This window comes from Daphnia pulex, chromosome 5 (genome assembly GCF_021134715.1).
Source record: "Daphnia pulex isolate KAP4 chromosome 5, ASM2113471v1".
NCBI classification, from domain to species: Eukaryota; Metazoa; Arthropoda; class Branchiopoda; order Diplostraca; family Daphniidae; genus Daphnia; species Daphnia pulex.
Genome location: NC_060021.1, coordinates 8077923 through 8099846, shown reverse-complemented (window position 1 = coordinate 8099846; position 21924 = coordinate 8077923). Strand labels below are relative to the sequence as shown.

General features: G+C 39.6%; 7 protein-coding genes across 13 annotated transcripts; 3 read left to right on the top strand and 4 right to left on the bottom strand.

Moving 5' to 3' along the window:
• Nucleotides 1-315: 315 nt before the first annotated feature.
• LOC124194157 (nuclear hormone receptor FTZ-F1-like) lies at nucleotides 316-8269 on the top strand. 6 transcript variants are annotated; one of them, XM_046588218.1, is made up of 9 exons: nucleotides 316-1886; nucleotides 3557-3925; nucleotides 4346-4609; nucleotides 4683-4831; nucleotides 4898-5011; nucleotides 6049-6307; nucleotides 6385-6485; nucleotides 6555-6758; nucleotides 6987-8269. In XM_046588218.1, exons 1-8 carry the CDS (start codon nucleotides 926-928, stop codon nucleotides 6699-6701), a joined length of 2364 nt encoding a protein of 787 aa, XP_046444174.1. In that variant the 5' UTR covers nucleotides 316-925; the 3' UTR covers nucleotides 6702-6758; nucleotides 6987-8269. The 6 variants fall into 6 exon arrangements, with proteins under 6 accessions (XP_046444174.1, XP_046444173.1, XP_046444172.1 ...); XM_046588217.1 differs by having other exon boundaries at nucleotides 6857-8269; XM_046588216.1 differs by having other exon boundaries at nucleotides 4680-4831; nucleotides 6555-6753; nucleotides 6985-8269.
• LOC124194159 lies at nucleotides 7509-10858 on the bottom strand. 2 transcript variants are annotated; one of them, XM_046588220.1, is made up of 7 exons: nucleotides 10457-10858; nucleotides 10331-10394; nucleotides 10165-10265; nucleotides 10004-10105; nucleotides 9802-9936; nucleotides 9636-9733; nucleotides 7509-9259 (listed from the first exon to the last, which is right to left on the bottom strand). In XM_046588220.1, exons 1-7 carry the CDS (start codon nucleotides 10595-10597, stop codon nucleotides 9226-9228), a joined length of 675 nt encoding a protein of 224 aa, XP_046444176.1. In that variant the 5' UTR covers nucleotides 10598-10858; the 3' UTR covers nucleotides 7509-9225. The 2 variants fall into 2 exon arrangements, with proteins under 2 accessions (XP_046444176.1, XP_046444177.1); XM_046588221.1 differs by having other exon boundaries at nucleotides 10337-10394; nucleotides 10457-10735.
• LOC124194160 (U3 small nucleolar ribonucleoprotein protein IMP3-like) lies at nucleotides 10843-11957 on the bottom strand. Its single transcript, XM_046588222.1, has 6 exons — nucleotides 11797-11957; nucleotides 11562-11735; nucleotides 11391-11498; nucleotides 11126-11332; nucleotides 10986-11058; nucleotides 10843-10922 (listed from the first exon to the last, which is right to left on the bottom strand). The coding sequence occupies exons 2-6, from the start codon at nucleotides 11696-11698 to the stop codon at nucleotides 10899-10901; spliced, it is 549 nt and encodes a 182-aa protein (XP_046444178.1). The 5' UTR covers nucleotides 11699-11735; nucleotides 11797-11957; the 3' UTR covers nucleotides 10843-10898.
• Nucleotides 11958-12335: 378 nt separating this feature from the next.
• On the bottom strand, nucleotides 12336-13363 carry LOC124194156 (transcription factor VBP-like). Its single transcript, XM_046588211.1, has 3 exons — nucleotides 12875-13363; nucleotides 12748-12816; nucleotides 12336-12667 (listed from the first exon to the last, which is right to left on the bottom strand). Exons 1-3 carry the CDS (start codon nucleotides 13361-13363, stop codon nucleotides 12545-12547), a joined length of 681 nt encoding a protein of 226 aa, XP_046444167.1. The 3' UTR covers nucleotides 12336-12544.
• A 170-nt stretch (nucleotides 13364-13533) lies between these two features.
• LOC124194155 (ATPase ASNA1 homolog) lies at nucleotides 13534-16402 on the top strand. Its single transcript, XM_046588210.1, has 7 exons — nucleotides 13534-14931; nucleotides 15003-15150; nucleotides 15216-15367; nucleotides 15441-15591; nucleotides 15656-15763; nucleotides 15830-16039; nucleotides 16108-16402. The coding sequence occupies exons 1-7, from the start codon at nucleotides 14807-14809 to the stop codon at nucleotides 16228-16230; spliced, it is 1017 nt and encodes a 338-aa protein (XP_046444166.1). The 5' UTR covers nucleotides 13534-14806; the 3' UTR covers nucleotides 16231-16402.
• Nucleotides 16392-18900, bottom strand: LOC124194153 (zinc finger X-linked protein ZXDB-like). The gene is made up of 7 exons (XM_046588208.1): nucleotides 18073-18900; nucleotides 17922-18011; nucleotides 17714-17860; nucleotides 17430-17654; nucleotides 17187-17370; nucleotides 16788-17128; nucleotides 16392-16726 (listed from the first exon to the last, which is right to left on the bottom strand). Exons 1-7 carry the CDS (start codon nucleotides 18715-18717, stop codon nucleotides 16532-16534), a joined length of 1827 nt encoding a protein of 608 aa, XP_046444164.1. The 5' UTR covers nucleotides 18718-18900; the 3' UTR covers nucleotides 16392-16531.
• Nucleotides 18901-18956: 56 nt separating this feature from the next.
• LOC124194154 lies at nucleotides 18957-21807 on the top strand. Its single transcript, XM_046588209.1, has 10 exons — nucleotides 18957-19265; nucleotides 19322-19379; nucleotides 19467-19570; nucleotides 19629-19848; nucleotides 19925-20171; nucleotides 20227-20365; nucleotides 20426-20612; nucleotides 20677-21282; nucleotides 21352-21417; nucleotides 21481-21807. The coding sequence occupies exons 1-10, from the start codon at nucleotides 19221-19223 to the stop codon at nucleotides 21531-21533; spliced, it is 1725 nt and encodes a 574-aa protein (XP_046444165.1). The 5' UTR covers nucleotides 18957-19220; the 3' UTR covers nucleotides 21534-21807.
• The last annotated feature ends 117 nt before the right edge of the window (nucleotides 21808-21924 follow it).

The following is a 21924-nucleotide window of genomic DNA, read 5'->3' as shown; positions in this document are numbered from 1 at the left end:
GACGAAAAAATAAATAGTCGATATAGAAAATATCACAAAGATGATGTAGCTTAGAAAGGGAGAGGACTGCTGCTGCTGCTGCTATGAAGAGGTGGTGGTTAGAAAGTAGGACACGAGGTGGTGGGCGGAGTAATGTCTAACCCACCTCTTTTTGGTGCCTTTTTTCTCTCTTCTTCTTGAAGCGGGGAGTCACTTTCACTCCTCCTCGCTACACACACACACACACAGACACAGACACAGTGTGTATGTGTCGGGACTCTCTCGCAGAACACGCGTCCGATCGGACGTGTCTTTTTCAGTGTCTTTAGAAAAAAAAGAAAAACGAATTTTTTCAAATTTTTTTTCGACCCCTGCCTCCTCCAAGCAAACACAGTTCCGCCCACCATTCGGTTAGTCTGAGCCATTCAAGACTGTTGGTCCTCAGTCTGGGTCCATCTCTCTGACAAGTTGGTTGTTTAAATAAGTATAGCTCCATTTTTATCAAACAAAAAGTGCTAGTGTGGCCTCATGTCGTCGTCGTCGAGTGTGTGAATAAGAAGTTGTACACATTTATTTCTCTCTGTCATCACATGTGCAGCAGCAGCAGCAGTAGAGCTCAGTGTGTTTCGGAATTGCGGTCAACTTTCGCTTTCGAAGCTCAGCAACGCCACCAAGCGGCCAGGTGGTTTCTATAGTGTGTGTGTGTGTGTGTGTGTGTGTGAGACTTGTCCTCAATTTTTTTTCTTTTCCCTCTCACTCGTACACGCAGCATAGGAATCTTGTGTGAGGATTACAATTCTCTCTCTGTCTGTATAGCACCTTTTGTGTGTGTACCAGTGGTGGTGCAACAGGTGTGTTGTGTGTAGCCCTCTGGTGAGCGTCTGCTGCGTTGCCCAAATTATTATTTAATTTTTTGGGGGGGGAATTTCCATGTCACTTGGTTGAGATGCTAGTTGACATGGATCTCGCAGCTATTGCACCCCTAGGAAACAACAGTTCGTCCGGTTTCATTAATTTGTCCGGCCCGTCTGTCGATACCGACCAAGTCAGCGTCCAAATCGAACGTTTACACAGTCCCAACGGTGGTGGTGGTGGTGGTTCAAACAGTGGTTCAGGACCTAATGGCCAACATCATCATCATATGGTTGGTGGCCACCACCAGCAGCAGCAACAACAGCAACAACAACAACAGCAAATCCATCATCATCACCACCACCACCTAGCTGGAGCCCAGCATCTGCATCACAGGACGCTGAGCTCTCCCAATTCTGAATTGTCGATCGCTTCTCTTTCAATGGCCTCGTCCAGTCCCGCTTCTACCCTGTCGCCGTTCAGTGCCAGTAGCAATAATAACAACAACAACAACAACAGTAGCTCGTCGGCGGCCATGAGCTACGCCATGAGTCACTTGAGCTCTGGTGGCGTCGAGGCCGGCGGCAATCTATTGGGTGTGGGCGTGACAGTCGGCCTGACTGGGCTCGATTCCTATTGCATTTACAATCCCAACAACGCAGGCGAGTACGAGACGAGCAACGCGGCCAGCAGTAACGCTGCTCTTAGTCCATCGCCGCTCATGGATCCCATCGTCATCGTTCCATCCTTGTCCGGACCCAGTTCGTTACCTCCTGGAACCAGCGGATCGTCCACTGGTGGAGGACGACACGATTTACCCGACACCAAGGAAGGAATTGAAGAATTGTGTCCAGTTTGCGGCGATAAAGTCTCCGGCTATCATTACGGACTGCTCACCTGCGAATCGTGTAAAGGATTCTTCAAGCGAACCGTTCAGAACAAAAAGGCCTATTCCTGCGTTGCCGATCGATCCTGCCACATTGACAAATCACAACGCAAGAGGTGCCCTTACTGCCGATTCCAAAAGTGCCTAGAAGTCGGCATGAAACTCGAAGGTAATAATAATTTTTTTATTTCGTCTATCGGGGTCACGTTGTTGTTTTCCCTTTCACGCACCTCGATTCCCGCGCGCCGTTAAAAAACAATCGGTTAATGTGTGTGTGTGTAGGGGTCGTGGGAAAGTGGGTTGATTGTCAACTGTTATTTTTATATATATTTTTCCAGATTTGTTTCAACCCAAAAAATTGTACGTAGTACCCAAATGGGAAGATGACCACAAGGGGAGAAAGGTCCCATAGAAAATGTTTGTAGGGTTCTTGGTTGGTGGGGTCCCTTTCTCTTTTTATGATTTGAGGGGAACGTGAATAGAATCCCTATAGACCCAACCATCTCTCTCTCTCTCTCTTTTTTGGGTGTGTGTATGTGTGTAGGGAAATTTTGCCCCTCCACTTTCCCTTTGTTGATGACACGCTTCCAAGAAACTGAAAATGCCGAGGAATCAGTCCGCAAAGTCGGTGGTGGTGGTAGAGATTCAAGGTTATCACGAAATTGATCTTAATTTTCGTGTTAAATTGTTTTACAGACTCGGGTAGAAAATGGCACACAAGTTGGAAAAATAAGAAAAAAACAAACGAGACTGAAAGTGAAAGTGTGTCCGTTTGGATCTATTTGATCCAAGGGGAGATTCAAACCTTGCGGCGTTTGTTTTTTTTCGTAGCATCTTCGGATAGGAATTTTATATAAGAAGAAAAAAAAGGAGAGCCAGCGGATACGTCTGGTATATATAGTGAGAGGGAGAGAGAGAGAGAAGAATAGGCCTAAACGCATACACACACAAGTGAAAGTTGGCCTCACGTCCCCTCGGGCTATTCGCTTCAAGATAGAGTATATAGACACACACGCATTCGAATTTCTCAACATTTTTTTTTTGTTACGGGAATTTGTGTTGAAATTCAACTTTAAAAAACAATAGTAATTTAAAGAATTGCAATTTAAATATCTTAATTAGTAGGGAGTTTTTCGATATCGACAATCAGTTTAATCGCCAACGGATGTCAAAAATTTGTATATAGCCCATAGACAAAAAAAAAAGGGGGGAAAAAAAATAAAGTTTTATTTTGACAATTTTGTTGTTTCTCTCCCTATCCGGCCAGTAGTGTATAGGAGGTGTTCCCCTCAGTCGTTTGAAATCTGTTTGAGAGAGAAAAGTAGGTCACCACACACACACACACACCCGTCTCTCTCTCTCTGGGCTTTCAGTTTTCTATGTGTGTGTGTCTTTCTATGGAGCCTTGTCTCTCCCCTTTCGAACCCGAAAAGAGAGAGAATGAAGGAGATGAGAGAGAATCGAGTTGGCAACGCCGTCCCTAAGTTCTTTCTGTTAGCCAAGTAGGTCATGGTCGTCGTCGTCGTCGTCGTCGGGAGGAGGCCGTGCACGACGGACTCTCACCACCGACGACGACTGTGCGCCTATTGCGAAATTGGTGTGGCCTGTTACATCTATTAGACACTATCTATTTAGCCTATTTTTCTTGGTGGGAGACGACATGTAATAATAATAAATAAATGAAAGGTATATATTTCGTGTGCTGATGAGTCACGGCCCAACCTGAAAAGTCATCCGTGCGGGACGTTTCTTTCTCACCGACTGACTCGTCACGCTAATATAATTTCAGGACGATCGTAAATAATTGAATCAATTTTTTAATTTAATTTTTTTTAATAGCTGTGAGAGCGGATCGAATGCGCGGCGGACGGAACAAGTTTGGACCCATGTACAAACGGGATCGGGCGCGCAAGTTGCAGGTGATGCGCGAACGCCAATTGACGACACCTCGAGGTGCAAACAACGGAGGAGGAGGAAACAACAGCAATCCATCGCCCAACAACAGCAACAGCGGAGCCGGACAATCGTCTGGAATGTACACGGACATGGGCTATTCTCCGTCCGGCAGCAGCGTCTACGGTGGTGGAGGAGGAGGTAGCAGCAGTGGCGGTGGTGTCAAACACGAGATTCAAATCGCCCAAGTTTCTTCATTGACATCCAGTCCCGATTCCAGCCCCAGTCCACTAGCCGCATCACTCGGCTATCCAGGTCAGCCCCCCCGTCTTTATATAATTCATCTCTTGTTTTCTGCTCCTCTCATTTGGCAGATTTTTATTTCCCCTCGTGATCCCTACACCAATTAGCTGTTGGTTCGGGACACGCTGATCTAGCTTTGGGTGTCCGATTTGTTCTTCCATCATCTAGAGAGATTGACCCCAATGCAATTTGACGCTCTCGGGGCTTATAGGGGAAAGGGCTTCCGATATCCAATCGAGTCTTTTGTTACCTTTTAACAAAAGAAAGGGGGGGGGGAATCGAATGAGTTTTCAAAGAAAATAAAAATTATAAAAGTCTAGAAGCCAATTGGGTCAATTTGAACAACAAGATCAAATGACGTTGCCGCTAAAAAGGAACATTCATCCGGCAAGAATTTAACAAAATTTTTATTATTTGATTACATAACAACAGGACCTTCTGGCCAGCCATTGGGCTCGTTGAACGGCTCGATGGGACCTGGATCGGGATCTGGAGGACCGCACAATAACAACAATACCAATAACCACAATAATAACAATATGGGCACCACATCAGGAGCGGGTCCTTCTCATCCGCACACTCCTTCTCCAAATAATCACCCGTCCGGTGGAGGAGGAGGCGCTCCTACACCCCAACAGCATTCCTCCACGTCATCCGTCTCGCCCAAAACCTTCCATTTCGAGGGACTTTTGACCGGTAAAATCCAACATTCTCAATTATTATTACACGGTAATCATTTGTTTTTTATTATCTCGGTATCGATAAGCAGGTAACACCATGCTGGGCAACAACAACGGTCCCAATGTAGGAGCTGGATCGGTTAGCGGAGCCAAAGTTCCACCATTGATCCGCGAATTCGTCCAGTCTCTCGACGACAAAGAGTGGCAGAGTGCCCTCTTTGGTCTTTTACAGAGTCAAGTAAGTTTTTGATTCATTCTTCTATCTTAATGACATAATAATTTAAATGATTTAATTGTCCATTAGACGTACAATCAGTGTGAAGTGGATTTGTTTGAGCTGCTCTGCAAGGTGCTGGACCAGAACCTTTTTACGCAAGTGGACTGGGCACGTAATTCCTACTATTTCAAGGATCTAAAGGTAAGAAGAAGGAGTTTCACCATATTTTAACGATCGAACCCCCTTTGAAAAAGTGGCTTATGATTAGATTTTTATGGGCTCCCAAAAGTTGTATACGACTTTTGGGATCGAGTGAAATGGAAAGTTTTTTCTCGGCTCACGGTCTAGGACTGTTGTGTGTGCCTGTAGGCTTTCTATTTATGATGATGATGATTATAATCGTATAAAGCCGCGTGAGAGAGTAGGTCAGTGGGACGGGCATACACACACCGTAGATATATCAGCTCGTTCTTTTGTGTGTTTCTTTTTTTGGACTGTGTATATTCCATCATTGGGTGCCTTGGGAGCTTAGCTACCTACACCCTATTACCATAACCAGTTAATTATTAACATCGTCATTCCCCTTTTTTCTTCAAAGAGAGAGAGGATTGCCTGCTAGCGTTTCGTTTCTGACCGTGAATTCTCTCATGCAGGACGGCCGCAAAAGGGAAAATAGCCTTTTGTTAGCCAACCGTGTGTGTCTATGTTGAAACCGAAAGCGACTGCCATATCTGCTCTGTCTCTATAGAAAGCGAAATTTTTTCGGGAAAAAAAACTTGTCCGACCGATTTGCTCTAATGGCAATAACCAGAATGTTAAAAAGATTGGCTCCTTGTTTTTATGTGTGTGAAGTTTTTATTTGTTTAAAATATTATTTTATCTCGTCGTAACATTCCGTTGCCTCAGAAACGTATGGTTTTTTGCGCTTGGTGACGACGTCGATAGCGTCGCTCCCGAAAGTAGGTCACTAGGTCGGGGGCGTCCGTAATCCACTCGGCGTTGCCTCCCCCCACAACCGTTCAATAAAACCAACTCCCTCTCTCTCTCTCTCTCCCGTCGTGTGTCCGCGCACCCTCGATAGCTAATCAAGTCTAAATTGAGGTCAGTAGGCTCACGGTTTACATCTCGCGCGCACGCCAACTGTCGAACGAAAGAGAGAACGCGATATGAGCTATTTCTGTGTGTGTTTCAAGGTCGTGCAATAAAATTCAATTGTTATCTCTGTGTGGCTCGTTTAGGTTGACGATCAAATGAAATTGCTGCAACACGCTTGGTCAGACTTGTTGATTTTGGATCATTTACATCAACGATTGCACAATCACCTGCCTGACGAATCTTCGCTGCCCAATGGTCAAAAGTTTGATCTTTTGTCGTTGTCGCTACTCGGCTGCCCATCGCTGGCCGAACCTCTTCACGACGTCACGGCCCGGCTCACCGAAATCCGTTTCGACGTGCCCGACTACGTCTGTCTCAAATTTCTCATGCTTCTCAATTCAGGTATATTTTTATCTTTTTTTCCACCCTCTTTGAGAGCTAGAGAAATAAGCATCATTTTATGTTAACCCCATTTCCAGACGTCAAGGGATTGATGAATCGACGCCACGTGGTCGAAGCTCAAGAGCAAGTCCAGCAAGCTCTTTTCGACTACACGCTTAACTGCTACACTCATATCCCTGTAAGATTCTTTCGTGTGTTTCTACCAAGTGTTATTGGAACAGGAAAATAACGAATGTCAATTATTTAGGACAAGTTTGCTAAAATGTTGGCAATCTTACCCGACATTCACGCCATGTCGTCGCGCGGCGAAGAGTATCTCTATTTCAAGCATCTCAACGGTTGTGCGCCGACACAAACACTACTCATGGAAATGCTTCACGCCAAGCGGAAATGAGGAGGAATCATTGGCAATCTTTGACACCAAATAATTCCCTGCAACCACCACCACCAGGTAAGAAAATCGAAATTCTTTTTTCGTCTCTTTCTCGTTGCGCTTTCGTCCGAAACTGATTTTTTGTTATTTTTCTTGTAAATTATTTCCACGTATAGATTTGATGTGAGAATGTGAGTGTGTGACTGACTTTGTGTGTGAGTGTTCGAATGAAATTCGCGCAACTATAACAAACAAACAAAAAATATGCAGCGGCGTCAAGACGTTTTTGAGCTCTTTTCGTTTTAGATTTTTGAGTGAAATTGTCCAAACCAACGACGGTGCGCCAGAGGCTTTCACGATAGAGAGATTTGTTGGTGTCGATATATATTTTCTGGATCCCGGTGTTTAAAAATTAAAAATCTGAGAAAAAAGCAAAAAATTCGACCACGCTCACGAGAGATCTGCTGCCGCCGTTTCGTGCAAAAAGAAGTTAAAAACGGAGTCACACAAAATGTCCCTCACACACTTTGGCTTTATGAAGAAGAAAGAAAACCCTCCAATTGTTTGTAGCCATCCTTCCCTGTACATATAAAAATTGTAAAACAACAACAACACGAAACAAAAAAAGGCTAAACTTTTTTCTCCTTATGTGTGTAATCTTCTCTCTATTGATCGTTGACTCGAGCCACATCGCGCTCCTCCCTTGTTCACCTTGAAGAGTAGTAATGAATATATATCAGAGCCGAACGGGGGGGACCCCACTGGGAATGTGGCAGCATTTATCGTCTTAATTGTTTATTTCCCCACTTTTCTGTTTTCTCCAAACTGTTTTTTGTATTTCTCTGTGTGTGTGTACGTTTATTATTCTTTCTTTCTTTCTCCAATCTTTGGCTATTGTAGTGTGGCTACATTCCAAATCCACACACAGCTGGGATTGATCCAGTTTCAATATGAACGGCCGGGGAAAAAAAAGGCAACAAACCAAAATGTGGTCTGTTTATCTTCTTGGGACATTGATTTACCTTTAAAGAATTTTTTTTTTTTTCGTGGGCGATGGGATTGATTACAAACAAAAAAAAAACACACACAAAAAAATTTAAATCTTTCGATTGGGTTCTCTCTCTCTTTCTCTATTGTGACCGTTCTAATATTTTTTTTTCTATTTTTCTTTTCATTCCGCTCTGTCGGTTCGTGTCGGTTTTTTCTCCCTCCCGCTTATTATGGCGGTTAGTGTGAATGTGTGAACCAGTGTTTATGGGGATGGACATACAAAAGACTATTTAAAAATAATTAGGTTAAAAAAAGGAAAAGAGTTGGGTTTTGCGCGCGCTAATGTTTCAATTTCAATCCATTGCGTTTATATAAAAAAAAAAAAGAAAATTTGTCCTGCCAGACTTTTCTTCTTCTCTGCCGGAATGCAATCCTCTCTGTTATCATGTAACACACACACGAAACTGTTTATTATTTTTCTTTAATTCTCCCATGTCGATTTTTCTCCCTTTTCTGCGTGAATAGTAATTCTTGTGACGAAGCCGCCCAATGTCGGCTCTTTAAAATAAAAATAAAAATACAAATTTGTTCTGCGGTCAGGGGGGAAAAATTTTATTTGATTTAGAAAAAAAAATTAAGAATTAAAACAAAACAAAAAAAACATGTTACACATTGACGAAAATATTGTGTCTACCTTACGTTTCATTGGCTGAATTTGAACGCCTCTGTATTTTGTGTGTATGTGTGTGTGAATTCTCTATAAAAAAGATTAAAACAGAAATTGTACTTGGTAAACACAAAAAATTGTTACACGCTGAATTTTATGACCAATATATCGGTGAATTTTCATAAAAATGCGTCTTTTGGAATTTCGTTTTTATTTGGAAATAACAACAAAACCTTGTCTTGTAACAAAAATATCCGACTGGTACGCCGACGGATCACGAAGTCTGTTGTAGGTGACTGCCTGGGGCTGTTTCAGAAAAAGTGAAAGTTGCGCGTCGACATCGCCCCCTCGAGCACCTCCATTTACGGTGGTAACAACTTACACACACGGACACGGTACGCACACACACACACACAAGAAAAAAGTTTTGAAATCCCCTTTTCTCTCCAACAAAGAGATAACATCAACCACCGTAAATCCATTCGGAAATTGCCTGATCTTCTACGTGTACACAGAGAACGCGGATGGATTTTCTCCTGTCGGCGTTCAGTTCGTTATTCACGATACACTTAGTCAAGCTGCTTAATGGACATTGACGACGTCGTTGAATTTCGTAAGTCCTCAAGAGATTTTGCAAAGGTATATATAGTTACACATATACAGTGCACACGTAGGCAAAAAAAATAATATTTATTAAAAAAAGGACTAAATTTATTTCTATTTATTTTTCCTTTTTTTTTTAGACTCTTACGACAGACAGACTTTGTAGGCAGCCCATATGGGAAAAAGGAAAAATAAAAAGATTGTATAACCGGCGTCGGTCCCCAGGCCTCGGGCCTGATATAGCTCTCTCTCTCTCTCTCTATAGAACATGGGTCTAGTTTGACCTCATTCCGTAGACAGTGGTGAGCTCTGGATACATCTGAGAACAACAAAATAAATAAAGAAACAAGAATTTAAACAAAAAAAATTCAATGCATCACTATATTTGTAACGTAATAAATATCCTTGACGTCACAAATAAATGTGTGTACAAACAAATCGATAAATTTTGTTTGTTTTGTTTTTATCTTAAGAATAAAGTCAACCTTCGTTCCATAACCAGTTCCCACCGCCTCATTCACACACACACACCCAAAAATAAAAAATACAAACTAAAATATAGTGGCTGCAAACTCTTTTAGATTGTCTACGTCTAGAGAACTGACCAGTCTGGCGAGATTTGCATACACCCAAAAAATATCCCTGTATACATTATATAAGAGAGCCACAAAAAAAAACGAGAAAGTAGTATATACCGACAAATAGACTGATTCCATTTGAAGCCGTTTTGCTCGCACGTATGGGCCTCGCTCCTGTTGGGGCACTCGCAACGACAGTTGTTTTTAGAGTAGATCTAGGATACGAATGTAATTTATTCAGTGTCAACTGGTAAAAATAAATCTTTGATTGATATTTTTTTACCGCAGGCTTGTGGCAATCTTTCGGCTTAATCAGACAACCGCATTTACAACTGACGTGTTCCTCGACTTCCATCTGCATACATGTTGTCGAACGATTTTCCTTCGTTTTCGGGGCGGGCTCTTTAAGTGCGTAAACCTGAAATTATACAACAAAAAATTAAATAGAATGCGCACCAAGATAAGGGGAGAAAAAAACGACTTACCGAAAGTTTTCGCATCTGAGTTGTTGATGGTAGACAATGTTGGGCTGAACTGCTACATTTACTATAATTACATCGCATGACTTCTACATGACTCGGTTCGATCTGGTGTAAAATTCATCAAGTCAGGATGATTTTTAGTTTTAATTGGAGAATTATTTTACCTTGAAACCTTCAAATTTTTCTAAGGCGACAACATAAAGACGCGGTTTGCATTTTGCATTCCTGTTTTCGGCAGCAATTGCTTTGGCGTCACAAGTAGCAGCTGAATTTTACAGTAAAACACATTTTATATCACTCCATTATAAAATTGGGAGAATAATAAAATACACAAACTCTTATTTGCTTTTGGATCAAGAGTTCTCATTTTACGGTCCCAATGGTCTTGGAAAACCTTGACAATTTAGTGAAACGTATTACAATTTCATATAAACGTAATAAATGCATGAGCATTACCTCGTTAAAGAATTCAGTTTGGTAATTCCGCAATGTACTTTTCGATTGCCTGTTGAATTTTTTGGATCTAAAAGGTAATCCTGAATAAACTAGATGAATGAATATTAAGCAAACAAAAATGAAGGACATATTGGCAGCCATGTTTCCTTGACACTTGTGATTCAATCAAAAGTGAATGGAAAACTGTATAAATTTTCCGGTTAAGGGTTAGTAATAACCTACCGTGTCGATGAATGTTTGAGCCTTTAAGATTAACCGTGGTTTTCCCCCCCTTTGAAGCACTACGGAAACCCCATTAACCTCAGAGGAGAAGTTTGAACTAGAATGTATACTTATCTAACTCAATGAATTAATTTTATTCTAAAAATGACAGGAAATGAGCGATATTTAGTAGATAGAAAACGGGATGTATTTCCATACAAGTTGCATTTCGTCAAACAAGTCAAGCCATATTGAAATCATCTCTCTGAAATAGAAGGAATGAAATTGATTAATTTCTTTAAAAAATTGCAATAATGATCATTATTACCATCTCGTTGTATTCCATAATATGTTTCTTAATAGCTGAGGAGTCTACCCAGGTCACAAAATCCTCCATATTTCTAATTCATAAAAAAAGTAACTGAGTCATTTATATGCAATCAATAATTGAAAAGTTTTAATAAGTACCTGGTAACAAGAAATGCTGGGTCTTTTACCACTTCAGGACCAACTCTGACATGTCCTTGTTCCACAAATGTAGTTGCAGTTTTGATGGAATCTGCCATCTTTGCCCTAACCATGACCACAGGAAGTCTTCTTCGACAGAAGCAGGATGCTGTTATTTTGGAAACAAGATCAAGGGACCACTTGGTTGGAATTAAACCCATGGAATATCTAAATTTAAGATAACAGTCAAGTAACCTTCAGAAATTATATGAAAACAAAATTGTACAGTTTTTCCAAAAGAGCAGCGCTGCACTCCACTCTGAAAGGGTCTTTGGGGTCGAGCTCCTTTATCTTGTTTGCCAACTTTTTTACATGCATTACAAGTGTGCAGTACCTGCAATTAAGATACATCGTCAAAATGATTTCTTAAGAAATCTGTCATTTAAAATCCACTTACTTTGTGTAATCATCTCTTTTTTGAATTCTGTATCTTTTAAGAATTTGCACTTCATGAACATTGTTGTCAAGCTTCCAGGAGATGAAATCTACTTTTTTCAACAATTTCTGTTCATGATACTTTAGTTTTCGGACCATTCTGTTTTGTTAGTTTTTCAGACGTTGCACAGAAATCCTATGAGTTAATTCTTATAATAAAAAATCGATGAGTTTATTTCTATGACGTTGTACTCTACCTGGAACAGAGATGTGTTGCTGATTTCGAAATTAATTATTGAAGAATAAAGCTGCTAAACCTTGCAATCCCCTCGCGAAACGCACGAAAAGTTTGATACAAACTACAAACAGCAGACAAAAAAAGACAACTTGCAGACGACGGAAATCTCACACGTGTGTGGCTGCTGAATTCTCTTTAATAGTTAAACAAAGTACTAGGTGGCAGCATGCTACAATCTAATATTCGAGCCCTTCGTTCTTATTTTTAAATATTTATTATTTCAAAGTGCATCGCCAACAGCTAGCTTGTATTAAAACTAAAAATATGCGTCATATGCTTCCACGTAAATTCCTGTTTTTTCCAACATAAAAAACATTGTTAAAACATGCGACGTTTCCATTTAGGACTGATTCTGAGTTTTGACTCGAGTTTCTTGATAAAAGATGTCTTCACCAAGGACTTTGTTTAATGTATTCAACATGTGGGTAACTGTGTAATATTTAAAAAAAAATCAAGGACGGATGGTCATGATTGAAAGATTGTCGACAAGAGAAAAACTGATTTCTATTTCGTTTATTTTTGGCACTGTGAAGCTTAGTCGGTTGATAGCAGACGAGCACGTCTAAAAAAGAAATGATAAATAAAAGACGTGATGGATTGAAACCGAAAGAGAAATCAGTTAAACAGGAGGGATTAGCATTGGTAAATATAAAGGTAAAAACAATAACGTGGACAAAGTTCTTGTTTGTTCTCCCCACAACGTAAGCTCAACTGGTGGCAGCTTGACTACGGAGAATGGCGGAAGCGTTCTTGTGCAATAACATTTGCTTCAAGGCGAATGCTTCGTCTCTCAAAGTGGCCACTTGAGCTCTCAAGACCGAATTCTCCTTCTGTCAAATTACAAAATAAAAAACACTCAAATTGAAGTATGAATAACCAGTGAAATTGTTTACTAGATATTAAATCCTACCTCAAGGAAATTGGCGCGAACTGTAACTTGATCCTCACGGTTTTTCCGCATGTCTCGAGATCTCTTAGCCTTCAGAAAAAGATAATTTTAAAATTCTGTAATTTGGAAATTTTTATAGATCACTTACTGCAAGATTATTCCGACGTCGGCGTTCAAAATATTTGCCATCCTTCAAATCATCGGGAATAGGTTTCTTCTCACTCCTCGGCCTTCTCGTGGTGGCCGAGGCCAAGGCTTTGGCAACCAGGTGAGAAGGATCAGCAGGTGAGGCCGGACTTGTTGCATCTGATTGATTAAGATGGTCAGACTTGTTTTGTTGCGCCATCAGATCCCGCTGGAAGGAGAAAGCAGCCGCCATAGCATGCATTAGCTGTGATGAGTCAGGATGATGTTGATACGATGGCGGAATCGGCGAATCTTCACGTTGGTGATGACTGCGACTAGACAAATCAGCGGGCGATTCATCGTCGGCCGACGATGACGAGCTGGTAACTTCACTTCTTTCGTCGTTTAACGACATGCTTAAGTTCACGGGAACGTTGGCACCAACACCTTGACTATTAAAAATGGCCTGTTGGAGTAACGCATTCAAGATCGAGTTCTTAGTCTCCATCATCAAATGAGCACTTCTAACCGAGTCGATAACACTCGAGTAACTGACGACGATGATTTCGATACTGTAGTAAGATCAAGAGGACGACCATGAAATGTATCGACGAGTCGATGACATGACCTTCTTCCAACGAACTGGCCAACTGGGCTTAAGTTGTTTTAAGTCATCGACCTACTCCCCCAACAGTAGTCTCCATACTATTTTCTATTAACACGTTTCATCCCTTTACTTTATTCAAGGTCATCGTCGTCAATATTGGGTGGCACAGTGGTGTGGGATAGGGTCATCTATATATGGGTGAAATGACCTCACAAGAGATAAATGACCTCGAATGACTGAGGCTTTAGAACCTGACCCATATTTTCTATTCAGCTAAAAAGGGATAGTCTCATATCCCCAACGGCCGAGACCAACATACGTTTTGACCTGCAAGTGACCTTTTCTTCTTTCATTCTATACTGCCTCTGTGTCAAGAGACGTCATTTGAAATTCATTAGATTTTTGCGCGTTCTGTTAGCAAAAGTGAATTTTTGAAAATTCTTGAGCCTGAACATTGTGCTTGGAAACCTAAAATCACTTCACAGTAAGAAAATGATGCGATTTCCTGACGTTTTACAAGTTGAATAACCTCTTGTCATTACTGTCGTCGTTACTGTCGTTGATAGTTAAGTATCAACGACCTGCATTTAGATGTGTATTCGCATAGTCAGGCCTCTCCAGGGAAAAACGTCTGCAGTCCCAAAGCAAAAGGCCACAAATGGGGGAATATTCAGTTCTGAGAATCCACGTGCGTTGTGCACTAGCATTTTAAACCCTCCTACTTTTTTATCCGGAAGCTTTTTTTTTCTTTTAACATACCAACAGTCCTTTTAACTTAACCTCCAGGCATTTTCATAGATTTTTCATCGCTACCATTAGTTATCTTGCTGGAGTTGTTGTATACGTAATGGCCCCATGGGGGAAAACGATATTGCATAACAAGATTTACGGAGACAGTAGATTTATGTTTTTGTGGTTTACTTAATTTGTTATTGTGTTATATAAACTCAGAATTTTCTATTTATTAGCACTAGCAGGAGCAGCACCATATCCGCCCATCTAATATCCAATCATATCTAATAACTCGCAAACCCTGCTTCCGTTCGTCAACTTCCAAAGCAGTAAACACAATGTAACCCTTTATCTCTTTAATGAACATACTTTGATGTCATAACATTATTTTATATTATATGTATTGGGTATGGTGTCTTTTAATCAATAATTTGAAATATCCGCCCAAAAAGGAATGACGCCAGATTTATAAAATAAAATGACAAATGCCAATGTGTCAAATATGTATTGTGTCGTCTGCAACAAAATCCATTCACTAGTCCATTCGTGTGCTTTCTCACTAATCATTAAAACAATATTTACCGTCTGTTATTTCAAGGTCTGATAATACGTCTAATGGCGTCTAATATCGAAGAAGATTTTCTTCAGCTTGATCCGACACTTAACAATGTTATTGAGCAATCCACTTTGAAATGGATCTTTGTCGGTGGTAAAGGAGGTGTAGGCAAGACAACCTGCAGGTATAATGATTTTCTTTTGACATTTTGAAATTTTCGTAATAAATTTTATTTTCTGAATTTTGAAATTATAGTTGCAGCCTTTCTGTACAGCTGGCCCGTGTTCGTGATACTGTACTTATCATTTCTACTGATCCAGCTCATAACATATCAGATGCTTTTGATCAGAAGTTTAGCAAAGTTCCTACTAAAGTGAAAGGGTTTGAGAATTTATTTGCAATGGTAAAATGTTTTCATCTGTCAGTCTTATTATTAGTTTTATTATCTAATTTGATTTATTTTGTTAGGAAATTGACCCAAATGTTGGCTTTAATGAATTACCAGATGATTATTTTGAAGGAGAAAACAACTTTTGGAGAGCCAACCGTGGATTAATGCAAGAAATATTTGGTGCATTTCCTGGTATCGATGAAGCTATGAGCTATGTTGAAGTTATGAAGTATGAGAAATCTGGTCTAGATCTTGAACCATTTAAAAAAGTGTTTTTCTAATTTAATATTTTGTGCTTAAAGGTTAGTACAAGGAATGAACTTCTCTGTAGTGGTCTTTGATACAGCTCCAACTGGACATACTTTGCGTTTGCTTGCATTTCCTTCTGTTGTAGAGAAAGGGCTCAGTAAACTTTTGCGTCTCAAGTCGCAAATTGGGCCATTTGTCTCACAAGTAAGTTTTTAAGAACAAATATTGTTTGACCTTGATTACTAAACTAATTTATTGATTCTTGCAGATATCAGGTCTTATTGGCATGAGCAATGTTAATACAGACATATTTTCTAATCGTTTAGAGGAAATGCTACCAATTATTCAGCAAATAAATGAACAGTTCAAAGATCCTGTAATTTAAACAAATTACTTGTTGTTTGTTGTTTAAGAATTTAACCAACATAATTTTTTTCTATAGAATCGAACTACCTTCGTTTGCGTTTGCATTGCAGAGTTTTTGTCACTATACGAAACAGAACGTCTGGTTCAAGAGCTTTCCAAGTCAAATATTGACACACACAACATTATTGTTAATCAGCTATTATTAGACGCCCCAATAACATCAACTGGAGAAACGTGCGGACTATGCGGTGCTCGCAAGAAACTTCAAGCTAAATATCTTGATCAGGTTTTTTTCAATTATTGTCATATTGGTGAGGGGTTCTATTAATTGAATTTATTATTTGTCCGCTACAGATTGCCGACTTATATGAGGACTTCCACGTCACACGTTTACCCTTGCTAGATCGTGAAGTTCGTGGCGTCGAGCAAGTAAAGAAGTTTTCGGAGAACTTGCTGAAGCCTTACTCCCCAAAATAAAGATATGTATTTGTTAAGTGTGAGTTTTTTCATTATTATGAAAACCCATTATTGGTTCAAATATTTTGTAATTGTACTTCAGCATTTCATCCAGGAGAACCAATTTATTTTCCGATTTACTTTACCCTTTTCAATACGAAGTCAATAGCAACACAACAGCATTAATAGACAATCGAGTATATATTCATTTCAATAGTTTGTGAAGAGACGAAAATTGCCCTTGTGTTATAAGATATGCGCAAAAAAAAATGCAAAATGTGCATACCCAATGAAATATTGGATTTACAAGAGGAAGGACGAATTATTCCAAATCCCGCATGTTAATCGTCGACTGACTAAATTCGGAACATTCCTCACCAGTTTTCACGGGACTTGTTTGCCAACTCCAAACAATGTGGGCGTGACCAGTTGAACTTGTACTGGCCTCATGGCTTCCACCACCGGTATGAAGTAAGACGCAGACATTTGAATCTCCATTTGATCCCGGTCCAGCATCCTAATAAATTTTAATCATAATTATTACCATATCTCACAAAAAGAAACATTTTTATTTCTACCTGTAAACTGTCTGTCGGAACAGCGAGGAAAGTGACGACCGAGCGGTCTGCAGACATCTGTTCCTCGTCGTCTCCCAATAGCAATGCGATGTAGTCATTTTGAATCGGCTGATCAATTACTTTAATCAGTTCCGGAGGTTCCGTTGGAGAAACGGTAGCGGTGCATGGAGTAGAACGGTTACCGTGACATCGAACCATGTGTTTCCTCAGATTGGATTTGCCGGAATACTGTTTATTGCAACCGGGGTGCTCGCAAGGGAAGGTAAGATTGGCAGTATCAACATTATGTCTTTTGGCATGGACATATAAGGTACTCCTCGCTGTAAATTCCGCACCACAATCTACAAGTACGCAATGTTAATTGCGCTATTTAATTTTATAAAAATAAAATAAACTTACTTTCAACAGGACAACGAAACATTTTCATTCCGCGGTGTTGACTAAGAAGATGCTGCTTCAGATGTTCTGATCTCAAGTAAGCTTTATGACATTCCTGGTGTGGACATTTGAATGGTCGTTCATTCTTGTGAGTCCGCTGATGTCGGCTAAGCTTGCTTGGCGTTCGGAAAGCCCATCCACAGCCCTGTGATGAATTAAACAATGAATCCTTCCTAACCTTTGAACACCAAATACTTAACTCACCTCAAAATGACATACAAAAGGACGATCTCCCGTATGGGTTCTAAGATGTGATTCCAGATGAGATGGCCTGTCAAAAGATCGGGAACAACCTTCCCACTGGCACATTAATGGACCCACACGCGTATGACTACGAAGGTGAGTGGTCAGGGCGTTTAAAGAATGGAATCGTTTTCCGCAATTACAGTGATGACAAGCATACGGTGCTTCAACTTCTCGATGTTGCTCCTGTATTCGAAGAAAGACTGTGTTTGTTTTACATAAGCAGTATTTTTAGTTTGTTTTACCTTTAAATGGTTATCTAACTCTCTCTGAGTTTGAAATTCTGAACTGCACTGCTCAATTGAACATGAGTATATATTTGGTCGATCGTGAAGCTTTTTGTGTGAATTTAAGTTGTACAACGTAGTAAACTTCCTTCGGCAAACAGTACACTGAAATAATAGACGAAGAAAATCATTATCAATTGATTGTGCAAACCTTCAGCTATCTTACAGCAAAGTCTTTTTTCCCTTGATGACACTCTTTGTGGCGTTTCAACTTGTATTCTGAGAAGAATGACCAAGAGCAACCTTCAGCATCACACTAGAAAGGCAAATGAATAAATCACATAGCAAAGAATTTGAACAAGATTATTTGATCATACCTTAAATTGTCTGATTCCAACATGGGTCATAATGTGACTTTTGGCCATAAATAATTTAGAAAAACCTTTTGAGCATTCTTCAAATGGGCAGAGGTACAATGTTTCATTTTCATGAAGAACCACAATTGGTTTGGGAATTTTTTCACTGTGTACTTCATTAACTGAATCTGAAGGACCACTTTCCACCTTGGATTGTTGACTCTCTTTCTCACTATCTGATTCCAGAGCACTTACCTTCATGGACTCAAGTTCATGTGGTGTTAACAACATAATCTTTTCTTCAACAATATCAATGACTTTTGACTGTAGAGACATTAGGTTCTCTCTTTCATCCTGATGTAAAATGTTTGGAGTGTCCCGGACTTCCTCAAAGAGAATAGTCTCCTCAGTCGACAAAACAGCTGTTTCTTCATGAGAAGTGTTGAAACACTTGTCATCTAACTGCACTTCAAGCTCAATAATATTTGGAACTCCTTCTTCATCAGTTGTCAAAAGTTCTAATGGCAATTTTTCTCCCAAACAGTGAGAAAAATCGTTGGAGATAACAAGCGCATCAGGCGCTGATCTAATTTCGCTAGACAATCCGATCTGGTCGTACTCCATGCTGCTGGCAAGCTCATTATCTGTTTTAAACCACCTTTCCATTTTCAAACAATGCGCATCGATCAAATAATGAAAATTGAACAACAAATTTAGACAGAGATTTCAACTTCGCCACAAAAGAAAAAAAAATTAGTAAGAATGACAAACTAAACAGCGTTGCCAGGTTGAAGAAATCGATTTTACTCTTGAGATAATATTATTGTTCGTTTCACTGCGGTTCAACCTTTTATGAGTAAAATAAATAAATGAAAGTGTAGTAGATTAAAAAATGAGCGTAAAGGATGCTTCCATTTTCTTAATTACTTTTTAAAGGAATTTAACCTGACAATGGATCCATTCCAGTTTCCAGATGCCGCTAGTAGACGCCCCACAAAATAATGTAGTCTATTGCGCAACAGTGCAACACATTTCAGACTTTCAGTTCGGTACCAGCCTTTGGAGTATCGAGAACGTTTTTGTGGCGCATTTAAATTCTGAATTTGACTAATTTCTAGTGTTCTATGATTTTCTTTTGGGAAGTTTGTGGGTCATAAAAACTCATAATAATGGCAACAAATAGAACTGAAGAAGATACTTTCGGAGAACTAATAGTAAGTGTGTTATTTTCATTCCAAATCACCCATTATCTAAAAGTCTTTTGTCTCAGAAAACATTTTTAAAGGAGTTCACTGAGGGGAAATTCAGTTTCAATTCAAACAACGATGGTAATAAGTTAATTGGCAGTTGAATGAACTGAAGTCAGTTATCAATATGTTGCATTTTCCAATATCAAATGTCTTTTGTGTTCACAGAGTGTGAAGCCACATTGAATATGTCCACACATTTGTTTGCTGGTCTGAGAACTTCCCAACAAGAGAGGAATGATGGTCTAATGTTGAAGAGCTTAAAATACTTGGTATGTACATACATTTTTGTATTTATACAGCACATTTTAATTGATGTCGCTTTCACAGATGGAAAATAATCAAGTAAGCCGGCAGTTTACCTCGAACATGTTACCCACCCTGCTCACTAAACATAAGGATAGTCTATGTTTTTATCTGTTGTTCCAAAAACTGAAGGATCTTCTTCTTCAGTCACAAACAGTGAATGAGTTGTTTTTAGTGAACACTGTATTATTGCTTCAGGAGAAAAAGTATGGCCCAGCTCTTGCTGAATCACAAAAGTTCACAGGTGTTTTTTTTTTTTTAACTTTAAGTAGAGTTAAAAAGAATTAATTGTTAATTTCATTTGTGTCCCTGATTCTTAGCCAAAGAACACCGAGCTAGTGGTTACGAGTCTCAAGCTGCAGCTGCGTCTGCCTTACTTGCCGGCTATGAAACAACTCTTGATTTCCCATGTTTTGAAGAAAACATACAAGTACTTAAGGAGACGAAGATAACATTGGCATTGATGTTTGCTAAACATCCCTGGATGATTCCTACTTTTCTGGAAGCTTATACCTCCATTCTTTCCAAGTTGAATGCTCACGATGAAATTGAATTGTTCTTACGGGAGTAATTTCATTTCTGTTTTCTCGATACGTTCGTTTTCTAATCTGTATTCTTATAGATACGTTGAAAATGATGGCGGAATTGTGAGCGCTATTCTTGCTCTGGAAATAATGAAAGTGTATATTCCCAACGGCACTAAAGGATTAAACATTCACTTTCTTGAGAAGATAGCGGAGATCGACCAAGCGAATTCTAAGGTTTTAAATTTTTCCCTACACTTGTAAGATAATGTCTAAATGTAATCCTTTTATATTTAGGTCTTGGATTTGTGCAAACTTTATTTGCAGTCCGAATTCGAAAGAGACATCAGTCAGGACCGTCTTAAGAAGTGCCTCAAGCTCATGTTTGATTTTCTAGATGCGTATGCCTATCGCACACCGTCTGACGTTGTCAAAGAAGGATGGAATGTAATGGCAAATCTGATGAACAAGATTTGTTTGCAAGGTTTGAAGTTTAATGTCCTAATATTTTGCCTATTACTATATTACGATTTTGTTTCAATTTACAGGAACCGATGTTTGTCTGGAAGCTGTCATTAATGCTTGGCATCATGACAGAAAGAGGTGGTGGCCATTTTTCCGTTTTTCCAAGTTTCCGTCTCCTCTTCCATCTGGTTACGGAGAATTTCTTTCTGATATGGCTACTGTATGTCTGATTTTGGAGTCTCAAGACCACCCTTTCGTAGTTAGCGTTATAAATCTTCCGGAATGCTCCTCATTTCAATCGGTCGTCATGCATCGTTTGTCAGTGTTTCGCGACGTGAAGATGAATTTTGATTCGAAGATTAATGCCCTGATAACGTCAATTCCATTACCAATCTTGCCGCCTTTTGCGTTGGTCTCCGAACCAACTCAAATGGAAGTGAGTGGTGATCAAACAATTTCTGGGAGAGCCAGCACAGATGATACGGAGCAGTTAGCTCTGCAGTTTAGTAATCTGCTTTTAAAATCAAAACCCATCAAAAAGAAAACGGAATCCAAGTCTTGCGCTAAAATTCGACGAGCTACTACTGCGAATCTGAAGAAGCCCATCAAAGAATTGATTGCCGTGAAAACAGCGCCAAGGTCCAAAATGAGGAAAAATCAGCGTCGTAAAACCAACTCGCCAAAACCTGGTTAGTTATCTGATTAATTGTGTCGTGTAATTTTCAAACACTAATGGCTTTTCTCTTCTGAATAAGTAGCCGAGGGAAAGGAGAATGTTTTGAAGAAAGTTGGCAAAAGAGTTAAAACGGGAATGTCCATCGATGGTACTTTCAAAATTTAATCTTAAGAGAATAGACACCATAAAATCATTATTTTCTTGTATATAGGAGCTCATCCACTCATCCAAGGGCCATCGAAAAAGCCCAAAAAGGAGTTTTAATTCATCGTCTCCTCTGCGCTTTCCTTCTCGTAGAATCAGCTACCACTTCTAGCGTTCCAGTAGATTTCCGGTTCTAAATTACTCCTTCCTTCTTATAACTAGTGGAGAACTCATCAGTATAAGTTGAATTCCATACTGCCCATTAGTAAGACTGTTACTTGTACAGCTGACTGCGTCGTAAATTAATTTCATCCCCGTCTGTTTCTCATATCATATCTACTCATCTCATTTCGGCTTAAAGATTTATTGAATATAATAAAATTTTCTAATTGAACAACAGTTTTGAAATTGATTACAGTTTTGTGATCCCCATATTTTACTTAGTAGGTTTTTTTTTTTTCATTTGATTTCCTGTGACTTATTGGCAATGAAACGAGATAAAAGTTGAGAA